This window comes from Schistocerca cancellata, chromosome 12, assembly GCF_023864275.1.
Source record: "Schistocerca cancellata isolate TAMUIC-IGC-003103 chromosome 12, iqSchCanc2.1, whole genome shotgun sequence".
NCBI lineage: Eukaryota > Metazoa > Arthropoda > Insecta > Orthoptera > Acrididae > Schistocerca > Schistocerca cancellata.
The window spans coordinates 126,194,470-126,208,081 of NC_064637.1; the positions used below are offsets into that span (position 1 = coordinate 126,194,470).

The 13,612-nt window shown below is 39.1% G+C and overlaps 1 protein-coding gene across 1 annotated transcript in view; it reads left to right on the plus strand.

Moving 5' to 3' along the window:
- Positions 1–13,612, plus strand: part of LOC126109514 (DNA (cytosine-5)-methyltransferase 1-like) — a 128,855-nt gene that overhangs the window by 42,759 nt on the left and 72,484 nt on the right. The window contains exon 26 of the mRNA XM_049914535.1: positions 2,952–3,148. Coding sequence (XP_049770492.1) covers positions 2,952–3,148 — 197 coding nt within the window. The remainder of the gene's footprint in view (positions 1–2,951; positions 3,149–13,612) is intronic.

Here is a 13,612-nt window from a genome sequence, read left to right on the forward strand (position 1 = left end):
TCCTATATGGCCATTTCATGAATGTACTGTGAATATCAGGAATCTGGTAAAACATCAGTTCTCCAAGATTGCTGCAGCCGGAAAAAGATCCTGCAAGAGCAGGACCAATGGTGACTGAAGGGAATTGGTCAATATGACAGAAGCGCAACCCTTCTGCAAATTGCTGCAGATTTCAATGCTGGGCCATCAACAAGTGTCAGCATGCGAACCATTCAACAAAAAATCATCGATATAGGCTTTTGGAGCCGAAGTCCTGCTCATGTACCCTTGATGACCGCATGACACAAAGCTTTATGCCTTGCCTGTGTCCATCAACACTGACATTGGACTGTTGATGACTGGAAACATGTTGTCTGGTCGGATGGGTCTCATTTCAAATTGTATCAAGTGGATGGATGTGTATGGGTATGGAGACACCCTCATGAATTCGTAGACCCTACACATCAGCAGAGGACTGTTCAAGCTGGTGGAGGCTTCATCATGGTGTGGGGAATGTTCAGATGGAGTGATATGGGAACACTGACATGTCTAGATATGACTCTGAAAAGTGACACCTTTGTAAGCAAATGATCCTATCTGATCACCTGCATCCATTCATGTTCATTGTGCATTATGACAGACTTGGGCAATTCTTATAGGACAATATTACACCCCATATGTCCTTCTGAGTTTAAACACTTCCGCTGGTCGCCGAACTCCCCAGACATGAACATTATTGACCATATCTAGGATGCCTTGTAATGTGGTGTTGAGAAGAGATCTCCACCCGCTCATACTCTTACAGATTTATGGACAGCCCTGTAGGATCTGTGGTGTCATTCCCTCAGGCACTACTTCAGACATTAGTCAAGTCCATGCCATGTCGTGTTGTGGCACTTCTGCATGCTCGTGGGGCCCTACATGATATTAGGCTGGTTCACCAGTTTGTTTGGCTCTTCAGTGTAATATTTCTTTAAATCCAAACAGAGTACCACACCAGTGATTATTATGAAAACGTGATCACACAGGATGTCAAATGAAATTTGCAACTGGATTGGGAATTCTTCAACAATGAGGTCATAGTGTATTATCTCAGATGGAGTCATTAACAGGCAAAACATCAGGATTTTCCGAAAACTGTATTGAGCAGCTAGTTCAACAGTATACATGCAATGGAAATATTTTAGACCTTGTAGCTTCAAACAGGCATGACTGTATAGAGAGTGACAGTAGAGAGAGAGGGATTAATGGTCATAAAGTCATCATACCAATGAGGGTTACTGAAGTTAATAAATCCATTAAGAAGACTAGGAGCGTATTTTGGCTAGAAAGAGCAGGTAAGCAGTTGTTAGCATCCCACTCAGAAAATGAACAGACACCATTTAGTTCCAGTATGATAGATACAGAGGAATTATGGACAAAGTTTAAACAGATCTTAAATCTTGCTCTGGAGAAGTATGTACCAAGTAAATGGACTAAGGAAAGAAAAGACCGGCTGTGGTTTAATAACAGTGTTCAGAAATTGTTGAGAAAACTGATTGTTGTGCTCTCAGTTCAAAGGTAAAGATAGGCAAAATTTAGAAGAAATACACACGTCTGTAAAAAGATTTGTGCAGGTTGTAGACAACTACTACCACTGTACCTCAGCAAAATATCTTGCCGAGCACCCAAGAAAATTACAGCCCTACGTAAAATTGCTAAGCAGGTTGAAAGCATATATCTAGTCACTTATCAAGTCTGTTGTGGCAGAAGGAGACAACAAAAGGAAAGCCAATTTAAGTTTTGCTGTTAAGAACTCACTCACACAGAAGGATCATACAAACATACCTTCATACTACCCTCATACAGACACTTGTATGAAGAGTATAGAAATGAGCATCCCTGTTGTGGAGAAGGACTGACAGATGGAACTCCAGTTTGATTTTACTGGAAGTACTCTTCCACACTGGCCTCTTACTCAGCTTGCATTTATCAGAAATCTTTCATCCAGTGCAAAGTCCCAGTGACTGCAAAAGGTGCAGGTGACTACTGTATGTAAGAAGTGTAAAATAAAGGACTCACAAAATTAATTATCATTAACACTGGTTTGCTGCAGAATTTTTGAATATATTCTCAGTTTGAATATAATACATTTCCATGGATGGGAAAGCTGTCAACAAATCAGCATGGTTTTAGAAAGCATTACTCATGTGAAACGCTGCTCACCCTTTTATCGTGCAACGTCCTATGGAGGATGAAGGGCGATGAGGGAATTCCATCTCCTAAGATTTTCAAAGAAGTTGACATGATGCCCCACAGGAGACTGCTAGCAGAGCTATGAGCTTACAGAATCGGTTTCCAGCTATGTGAGTAGTTCTTAGACGTATCAAGTAATTGAACTCGATGGCAAGTGTTCTTCAGAGATGATGGTATTGTCACGACTGCCCTGGGAAAGTGTGATAGGACTGCTGTTAGTCACTATATACATAAAAAATCTAATAATCTGAAGAGTGAGCCCTAATCTATGTATGTTTATCATTGATGCTGTGGTGTACGGGAGGGTGTTGCCATTGTTGAGTGATTTTAGGAGAATACAAAATGACTTGGACAACATTTCTAGTTGTGTGATGACTGGCAGGTTGCTCTAAAGGTAGAAAAATATAAGTTGATGCAGATGAGCAGGAAAAACAATCCTATAATGTTTGGACACAGCATTAGTTGTGTGCTGTTTGACACAGTAACATTGATTAAATACACACACACACACACACACACACACACACATAATGTAGCAAACAGATATGAAATGGATCAAGCATGTAAGAATGGGAGTAGGGAATGTGAATGGTTGAAATCAGTGTACTGGGAAAAAAATTTTCTTGAGTGTTTATTATTATCTTATTATTAGTGTGCTATTTTTATATAGATACATTCTATATAGATACATATGAATTTTTTGTGTGTACTGTTCACCTTTTGTGTGTTTGTTATAGAGTGCATAGTGCCTTTTGAAAATGTTGTTGGAAAATGCTGTGTGGTGTACAGTAACAATTTGACTGTACCAGTAACGAAGTGGTCATGTGAAGGACCAAACAGATTTTACTTCACAGAAACTTTTAATTCATCGACAAAGACATTCAGTAGGCCTACACTTCGAGGAGAAGCATCCCTTCTTGGAAAGCGAATCAAGGTACAGATGACACAGCATACAGTTTATAGTGTATATATTCTGCCATATCTTAATCACATAATTGATCGTTAGAATCTTCTCAGTATATAAGCAATTTTGCTTGGTTGATGTAATTTTATTTCAAAGTATCCCCAGAAGTATGTCGTACATATTTTGATTCCTGATATATGTGTGTAAAGGATACAGGATAAAATAGTGCTAAATGTGTCTCTATATTATAGGGTTTTTGCTGTCGTCTGATTGAAAACAGCTTTTTATACTGGGTTTTGAAAGTTTTTGGTTCCACTTACAAATTCATATAGTTTTTTCTTTGCCCCTGTACCTTTGTGGAACTGTGGTATCCTGTACAGTCCATTATGTCTTAGCCTGTGAATTTTTATACACACTTCCCCACATACACTTCACATTCTCACAAGTGTGTTTTTAAAAACGTGTACAATTATTGTGTTTAATTCCTGTAGCATGTTCTTCTACTGACTTTTTCATATTTTTTTGTGGATGCATTTTGATTTTAGTTAGTTTGTTGTTGTTCTGTGGTGAGGGTAGGAATTGAGAATAGAGGGGGAATTTGGGTGGGAGCAATCAATTTTTCTTCTTCTTACTCCTGAATTCTACTTACAAAGGTCATTCACAAAGCCTCTTCCAATCTTCTCTTTTCTCCAATGCTCTGTCTTTCAACATTTCATCCCATTGTAGTCCTCTCCAATACACATGTGTTTGGTACTTATACAGGGTCTGGCAGAATGAATAGTAGTATATAAAAAGGACAGAATGCCCTTTACTTGGTTTTCAGTAGAGTACCATACAGATGATTGCCTTTCCATTCCATTCGATTCCATTCCATTCCATTCTGTTCCTTTTGCTCAATTCAGACACCGTTTAAGGTGGGTAGCACACACTCAATTCTTGAAGTATCCCCCCAAGAAGTCAGGGCACTCAAATTGAGTGATTGTGCTGGCCAGTGAATGTTTCCAAATTGGGAAATCAGGAAAATGACACCACTAGACATTCATGGATGGATGGGCCATATGAGATGTTGCCCCTTCCTGTTGGAATCAAATGTAATTGTTCAACCTAACCAATCATCACTAATAACCTGTACTGTAGGACCATAAATATCCTTATCAAAATATGGACTGATGATGCCAAACAAAGCCACAGTCACACATTCACAGTGCAGGGGTTTCTCATGTAGCCGTTGAGGATTATGTTGATTATGTGGCACACAATACCTGTAGCTCTGTTTATTTACACCAGTGTCTATATGAAAATGGATATCATCTGCCATCAGTAATTAAAGTTCCAGGTGAAGGTTAGTCGTACAACTTTGTCTTGTTTGTTTAGTTTATGTACAACTTTTTTTTTTAAGTGCAAGGAATGATCTAGCATTGTTGGCACCAAGGTGTGTCTGGCAGCAGAATGGTGAGGCCTTCAGGTGAGTCCTTGACTTGTCTTCTCCACTCTTATTGTGGTCCTCTGTGTTCTTCATTGCCCTGGAATTTTCTTCTTCTGCTAGATACAGTATTAATCAATTGTTGCACTCACTGTACAATCATTCAATGATCCAGAATTTTATCATGCCATTTCAACTCAAAATGATGACAAAAGAGTTACTGCACTGTGATGGGAGACGTGTTATTTTTTAAATACACCTCAGTGGTGAGTGCTCAATGCTCTGATCCCTACAAGACTTCAATTACAAGTGTCCACCCTTCCACAGAGCAGTGCATGCATACTTATTTCATGCAGGCATGACAAAAACACCGTATTATGTGACTCAGATGCTGCTATTCATTCTGCTGGACCCTGTATAATGGTGGAAGTAGCATTGATGTGGGAGGCGAGGGGGAGGGGGTTGTTATTAGGTAGCTGGGTATGACTTTGTTTTATCTCTCTGCTTTGTTTTAGTAGCTTACAATATCACTAGCTAACTACTAACATTAATTTTTATTTATTTATTTATTTATTGTTCCGTGGGACCAAATTAAGAAGTCTCCATGGTCATGGAACGAGTCAATAGATGAAATTATAACATGATAGTAGAAACAGATAAAATGAAATATAAGTAACATATTTAGGTGACAAGTCGTAAGTTTAAATAAAGAAAATCAACAATGTAACACTGGATTTTGCTTAATTTTTTAGCTCTTCCAGGAGCTCCTCGACGTAATAGAAGGAGTGAGCCATGAGGAAACTCTTCAGTTTGGACTTAAAAGAGTTTGGGCTACTGCTAAGATTTTTGAGTTCTTGTGATAGCTTATTGAAAATGGATGCAGCAGAATACTGCACTCCTTTCTGCACAAGAGTCAAGGGAGTGCATTCCACATGCAGATTGGATTTCTGCCTAGTATTAACTGAGTAAAAGGTACTAACTCTTGGGAATAGGCTAATATTGCTAACAACAAATGACATTAAAGAAAATATATACTGTGAGGGCAATGTCAGAATTCCCAGACTATTGAATAGGGGTCGACAAGAGGTTCTCGAACTTACACCACATATAGCTCGAACAGCCCGTTTTTGAGCCAAAAATGCCCTTTTTGAATCAGAAGAATTACCCCAAAAAATAATACCATATGACATAAGCGTATGAAAATATGAGAAGTAGACTACTTTTTGTGTTGAAGTGTCACTTATTTCAGATACTGTTCTAATGGTAAATAAAGCAGCATTTCTGAACAAGATCCTGGACATGGGCTATCCACAACAGCTTACTATCTATCCGAACGCCTAGGAACTTGAACTGTTCCGTCTCACTTATAATATCCCCATTCTGTCTGATCAAAATATCGGTTCTTGTTGAATTGTGAGCTAGAAACTGTAAAAACTGAGTCTTACTGTGATTTAGCATCAAATTATTTTCCGCAAGCCACAAACTTATTTCATGAACTACATTATTTGATACTGTTTCAATATTACACAAAAGATCCTTCACTACCAAGCTGGTGTCATCAGCAAACAGAAATATTTTTGAATCATCTGTAATACTAGAAGGCATATCATTTATATAAATAAGAAACAGCAGTGGCCCCAGCATCGACCCTTAGGGAACGCCCCACTTAACAGTGCCCCATTGGGACTAATCATCACTTCCGCTCTCAATATTGTGGAGAATTACCTTCTGCTTTCTGTTCTTAAAGTAAGAGGCGAACCAATTGTAAGCTGCTCCCCTTACTCCATAATGGTCCAACTTCTGCAGTAATATTTTGTGGTCAGCACAGTCAAAAGGCTTCGTTAAATCAAAGAAAACACCTAGCATTCGCAACCTTTTATTTAATCCATCCAAAACCTCACAGAGAAAAGAGAATATAGCATTTTCAGTTGTTAAACCATTTCTAAAACCAAACTGTACATTTGACAGCAAATTATGTGAATTTAAATGCTCCAGTAACCTTGTATATACAACCTTCTCGATAACTTTAGCAAACACCGATGGCATAGAAATAGGTCGAAAATTGTCAACATTATCAATGCCTCCCTTTTTATAAAGTGGCTTCACTACCGAGTACTTTAATCGGTCAGGAAACCGACCACTCCTAAAGGAAAAGTTACAGATGTGGCTAAGTACTGGGCTAACATACATAGAACAATACTTCAGTATTCTGCTAGATAGCCCGTCATATCCATGAGAGCTCTTGGTCTTTAGTGATTTAATTATTAACTCAATCTCCCTCTTGTCAGTATCATGGAGGAGCATTTCAGGTAAAAGTCTCGGAACACTTTTTTCTAAGAGCGCTATATGATTCCCTGTTGGGACTAGGTTTCTATTTAGTTCACCTGCTATATTCAGAAAGTGATTATTAAATACTGTACATATATGCTACTTATCAGTAACACGGACATTCCCACTACGCACTGATTCTATATCCTCAACCTGTCTCTGCAGACCAGCCACTTCCTTTACGACTGACCATATGGTTTTAATTTTATCCTGAGACTTAGCTATTCTATCTGCATACCACATACTTTTTGCCTTCCTAATAACATTTTTAAGCACCTTACAATATTGTTTGTAATGGGCTGCTGCATTTAGATTTTGACTGTTTCTAACGTTTTGATATAATTGCCACTTTGTTCTACAAGATATTCTTATCCCTCTAGTCAGCCACCCAGGCTGCCTGTTTGTGCTAGTACCCTGTTTTGAATGTTCTAACGGAAAGCAACTTTCAAAGAGCACGAGAAAAGTCTTGAGAAAAGCGTTATATTTATCGTCTACTGTATCAGCGCTATAAACATCTTGCCACACTTGTTCCTTGATAAGGTTTACAAAGGTCTCTACAGCAACTGGATCAGCTTTCCTAAACAGCTGATGACTGTATTTAACACATGTTGCAGCACAAAAATCTTTTAGTGTTAAAATTTGTGCATCATGATCTGAAAGTCCATTCACCTTTTTGCTAACAGAGTGCGCTTCTAGTAATGAGGAATGAACAAAAATGTTGTCTATGGTTTTTCTACTGTTCCCTTGCACTCTCGTTGGAAAGAATACGGTTTGCATAAGATTATATGAATTAAGAAGGTCTACCAGCATCCTCTTCCTTGCACAATCACTTATACAATTAATATTGAAGTCACCACATATAACTAACTTTTTGTATTTCCTATAAAGTGAACCAAGAACCTCCTCTAGCTTTAGCAAAAATGTTGTGAAATCGGAGTCTGGGGATCTATAAACAACAACAGTTAGAAGTTTAGCTCCATTAAATTTAACCACACCTGCACAACATTCAAACACCTTTTCAGTGCAATACTTTGAAACATCAATTGACTCAAATGGGATGCCATTTTTCACATACATGGCTACTCCCCCACACCGCAAAGAGCTCCTCGAAAAGCTGCCAGCCAACCTGTATCCTGGTAAAGGAAGCCTCTGAATTATCTCCTTATTTAAGAAGTGTTCAGATATACCAATAATTTCAGAGTCAACATCTATAAGCAGTTAACTAACTTTATCTCTAATACCTTGTATATTTTGATGAAATATACTAATTCCCTCATTACTCGGATACCTAAGCTTTGTCAAAAGTGGTTCCTTTGTTAAAGAGACTTCCCTTAAGCAGGAATACCTATCAGCTGACTTCAGTCTAAAAAAGTTGCAGCTCTAACACCCACTACTGCAGGAATTTTCCCATGAGTGATCCCACCAACCCCACCTATGCTGTCACATATAAGCTTTACCAACCTCCCCGTCCCATACCTGTTGAGGTGCAGGCCATGTCTAGTGAAACCCGTCCTGCTGATAGACTCCATCGACACCACTGAAACGTGACCCATGCTTTCTGTCATCAGCACACCCCCAAGTCTCATGTTATTACGCCTGATGACTGTTTTAATATGAGGTCGATCGTGACGCTGAAACAGTTTCACGAAATGCACATTCGTGTTGCCAGTCTGAGTGGCTATCTTTTCCAGGTCACCATCTATGTCATACTCCCCATCCCTATCAATACTTTTACCAGCCCCACCCACAATCACTACCTGATCCTCTTTGGTAAAATCCCTACATAACCCCCCTATATTAACAGTCACCTGAGCCAATCCTGCATTAGGCTTCACAATGCTGGTGACCTGGTAATCACTCCCCAGCACTTCCTGCAACTGCTGGCCTACACCTCTGCCATGGGAACTACAGAACCTTCTTCTTCCTCTTCAACTTTGCAACTGTTCTAGCCACTGTAACTACTGAGGTTTGCTGCATTCTTCCTGCATCTACAGTTACTAGAGATTCCTCTCCACTAGACTCTTGACAGTTGGTCACATCTATTGTAAACACCAATAGTTAAAAGTATCTCAAAATCTTCTTCTCCTAGCAGATCTCTTGCCAACAGCCAGCTCCCATTCCCCAAACCCCTTCTCCCTCCTCATCCTATCTAACTCCTACTGTGAGTTTTTCAACTGCACCTGAAGGGCACAGATCTTATGCTCCTGCTCCTCTATCAACTTACTCTTGCTACATAACCTGCAGTTCCAGGAGAGGATCTCACCAGAATGCCCACTGGCTTCCCCATTGCATTCCCCCCAGTGAAAATACTTCGAACTAGTTTCACACTGCAATCCACTGCTCACGAACCTACGGCAAAGCCCACACTTCTCACTCATGGTAAAATTTTACTTTTTCTAAGTTCTGCTACTACAATAAGAAGATGTAAAAAACCTGACTACAATAATCACAAACTTACTCTACAAGGGAAGTAACTACCATTATTAACAGTATTAATAAACAACAAATGTGAATATAACAAAAGACTAATACAGAAAGAGAATCAAACGTCCAATGACACAGTAATGAAGCTGAAAACAGTTCCCAAAAGGTTCTTCTGAAATTATTTCACCAGAAAACACAAAAAAACACTGGCTGAAGACTACTAAAGTTCCTAAATAAACCACTATACACAAACAATTAATTAGTACTTAGCTTTCGATGCGCCGCTACAGCTGCAACTGGTCAGCACGGAATGTAAACACAGGTAATAGGTTACATTACTCGATACAAAACACTCACAAATATCGGATCACAACACAAGAAAGGCAGAGGTGAATGAAGAAACCACCAATAAGTCACTTATATAGTAAATATTATCACAAAAACCGTTAAAATATGTATCTGAAACCTAAAAATATATAAAAACTTAGAGAATGGAAGATCTAGCCGTGGTAACAGCATTGTTTTCACATGAAAAATGGGGAGTAAAATTAGTAATATGTACCCTCCAATACTGTTAGCATTGTTAGCTGCAACAGGCAGAAGACATGCTTTGTTGGTGCTGACATTTTAGCAATTTTGAGAAGTGTGCACAGAATCAGCTAAGTGAAAAATCTGTGCAGTAGACATGTCTACTTATATATAAAAGCCAACTTTGGAAGTTTCCTTCGTGTGAGATCACGCATACAAGATGTACAAGAATCATGTACTGATTTGAAGTTTTAGATTTAAGCTAAGTGAAAATAAACGCCGACTTTGGAAGTTTCCTATGTGTGAGACCATGTGTACAAGACATACAAGACTCATGGTCTGATTTGAAGTTCTAGATTTGCATTTTTACTGTTTGCATTGCTTCTGCATAATGTTTCATCAAGTGCCACAATAAACTCTTACTGTTATCTTCAGTTATAGGCTTAAATTTAATTGCGCTCTTTTAAAATTTTTGAGACAGTAGGCTTGTCTTTGTTCAGAACAATCATTCTCTAATTTCATTGTACAGCAATGTGAGAAACAGGTTCTTTTTTAGATTTTTTGGACACTATATTTTTGTAAGTTACCAATACGAATGTGTTGGACACATAATTTATTTCATAGCAATTCAGCATTTGCAGTTCACAGTTCTGCCAAAGAATACATCACTCTGGAATTTCATTGTATATCAACAAAAATAAATGTGCATTTTTGAGAATTTTTGGAAGCTACCAATGTCCTTTACATAATCTATGAGCAATTTGTAGAAAATTGTCAATTGTGTTTTAGTTATTGTAGCAGATTTTCTAATTAATACATTGTGTTACATCTGTTGTTGTTATGGTCTTCAGTCCTGAGACTGGTTTGATGCAGCTCTCCATGCTACTCTATCCTGTGCAAGCTTCTTCATCTCCCAGTACCTACTGCAACCTACATCCTTCTGAATCTGCTTAGTGTAGTCATCTCTTGGTCTCCCTCTATGATTTTTACCCTCCACGCTGCCCTCCAATACTAAATTGGTGATCCCTTGATGCCTCATAACATGTCCTACCAACCGATCCCTTCTTCTAGTCAAGTTGTGCCACAAACGTCTCTTCTCCCAAATCCTATTCAATATTTCCTCATTAGTTTTGTGATCTACTCATCTAATCTTCAGCATTCTTCTGTAGCACCACATTTCGAAAGCTTCTATTCTCTTCTTGTCCAAACTATTTATCGTCCATGTTTCACTTCCATACATGGCTACGCTCCATACAAATACTTTCAGAAATGACTTCCTGAGACTTAAATCTATACTCGATGTTAACAAATTGCTCTTCTTCAGAAACGCTTTCCTTGCCATTGCCAGTCTACATTTTATATCCTCTCTACTTCGACCATCATTGGTTATTTTGCTCCCCAAATAGCAAAACTCCTTTACAACTTTAAGTGTCTCATTTCCTAATCTAATTCCCTCGACATCACTCGACTTAATTCGACTACATTCCGTTATCCTCGTTTTGCTTTTGTTGATGTTCATCTTATATCCTCCTTTCAAGACACCATCCATTCCGTTCAACTGCTCTTCCAAGTCCTTTGCTGTCTCTGACAGAATTACAATGTCACCGGCGAACCTCAAAGTTTTTATTTCTTCTCCATGGATTTTAATACCTACTCTGAATTTTTCTTTTGTTTCCTTCACTGCTTGCTCAATATACAGATTGAATAACATCGGGAGAGACTACAACCCTGTCTCAATCCCTTCCCAACCACTGCTTCCCTTTCATGTCCCTCGACTCTTATAACTGCCATCTGGTTTCTGTACAAATTGTAAATAGCCTTTCACTCCCTGTATTTTATCCCTGCCACTTTCAGAATTTGAAAGAGAGTATTCCAGTCAACATTGTCAAAAGCTTTCTCTAAGTCTACAAATGTGAGAAACGTAGGTTTGCCCTTCCTTAATCTAGCTTCTAAGATAAGTCGTGGGGGTCAGTATTGCCTCACCTGTTCCAACATTTCTACGGAATCCAAATTGATATTCCCCGAGGTCGGCTTCTACCAGTCTTTCCATTCGTCTGTAAAGAATTTGCGTTAGTATTTTGCAGCTGTGACTTATTAAATTGATAGTTCGGTAATTTTCACATCTGTCAACACCTGCTTTCTTTGGGATTGGGATTATTATATTCTTCTTGAAGTCTGAGGGTATTTCGCCTGTTTCATACATCTTGCTCACCAGATGGTAGAGTTTTGTCAGGACTGGCTCTCCCAATGCCGTCAGTAGTTCCAATGGAATGTTGTCTACTCTGGGGGCCTTGTTTTGACTCAGGTCTTTCAGTGCTCTGTCAAACTCTTCACGCAGTATCATATCTCCCATTTTATCTCCATCTACATCCTCATCCATTTCCATAATATTGTCCTCAAGTACATCGCCCTTGTATAGACCCTCTATATACTCCTTCCACCTTTCTGCTTTCCCTTCTTTGCTTAGAACTGGGTTTCCATCTGAGCTCTTGATGTTCATACAAGTGGTTCTCATATCTCCAAAGGTATCTTTAATTTTCCTGTAGGCAGTCTCTATCTTACCCCTAGTGAGATAAGCCTCTACATCCTTACATTTGTCCTCTAGCCATCCCTGCTTAGCCATTTTGCACTTCCTGTCGATCTCATTTTTGAGACGTCTGTATTCCTTTTTGCCTGCTTCATTTACTGCATTTTTATATTTTCTCCTATGTACTGCATCTAGCTTTCCCTTAAAGAGGAGTAGCCATGCACATTATCAGCATTTTTCATAAATTTACCTTTTTCTCCTGTTTGCTAACAACTATAATTAACCACAAAACATTTTAGGAACCTTTTAGAACAGGATTTTGTGTTGCCTTAATATAAATTTGTTTTGTGTATTTTCTTCAATTCTTATAGAGAATTAGTAACTTTTAAGCTCAACACAGATTAAAAGATAATCAACAGGATTAATTTAAAGTTATTTATTCACTGCCTTGTAATACATTGCACCAGCCAAAATGCAGCCGCACTTGGAATGCTGTTCTCAAACACGGGATGAGTAGGTTTTTAAGCAGCAGGAAATCACCCTGATTACTGTCAAACAATTGACAGCTGCTATGATTTGGTGTATTGGAAGAGCTCTGGAGACTTGTGTACCTGTGATACCCGTACCAGAGGTACCTCAAGTACTATCCTCTCTTGTGGATCCTGTCTCCTCTGCAGAAAGTACAGGATCTGTGATCACTTGTTCATGGCATCACTTGTTCATGGCATCTTGTACAGGGTAGATGGGGACCAGGGAGAAGTCAGGGTGTTGCACTGATCCCCCTAACCAACAAGTATGAGGTTCTGTCTTTCACTGAAAGTGAAACTGAGGCAATGGGACTCATTTTGCCTGTTTTGGGGACACCTGTTTTGTCCAGCGTCAAGAAGAGGCAAACTCAAAAGGGTACAGGTCTGTTAATCACCGGCAGTTCAAACATATGGTGAATGGTGGTATGCTTAAGCAAATGGCAGAAAGAGAGAGGAAAGGACACCTGGCATGCTGAGTGTGTTTGCCTGAGGCCCTCATTCAACATCTTGAAGAGGCTATTCCAGCAGACATTGAGGCAACAGGGTGCAACCAACTGCAGATTGTGGTGCACATTGGAACAAATGATGCCTGCCATCTGGGCTCTGAAGTCATTCTTGGGTCATTACGGTGATTGGCAGAGAATGTTGAGACGACCAGCTTTGTGTGCATGGAGTTTCAACGAAGGTCACAGTTTTCAGCATTGTCCCCAGAACTGATTGTGATCCTTTGCTTCTGA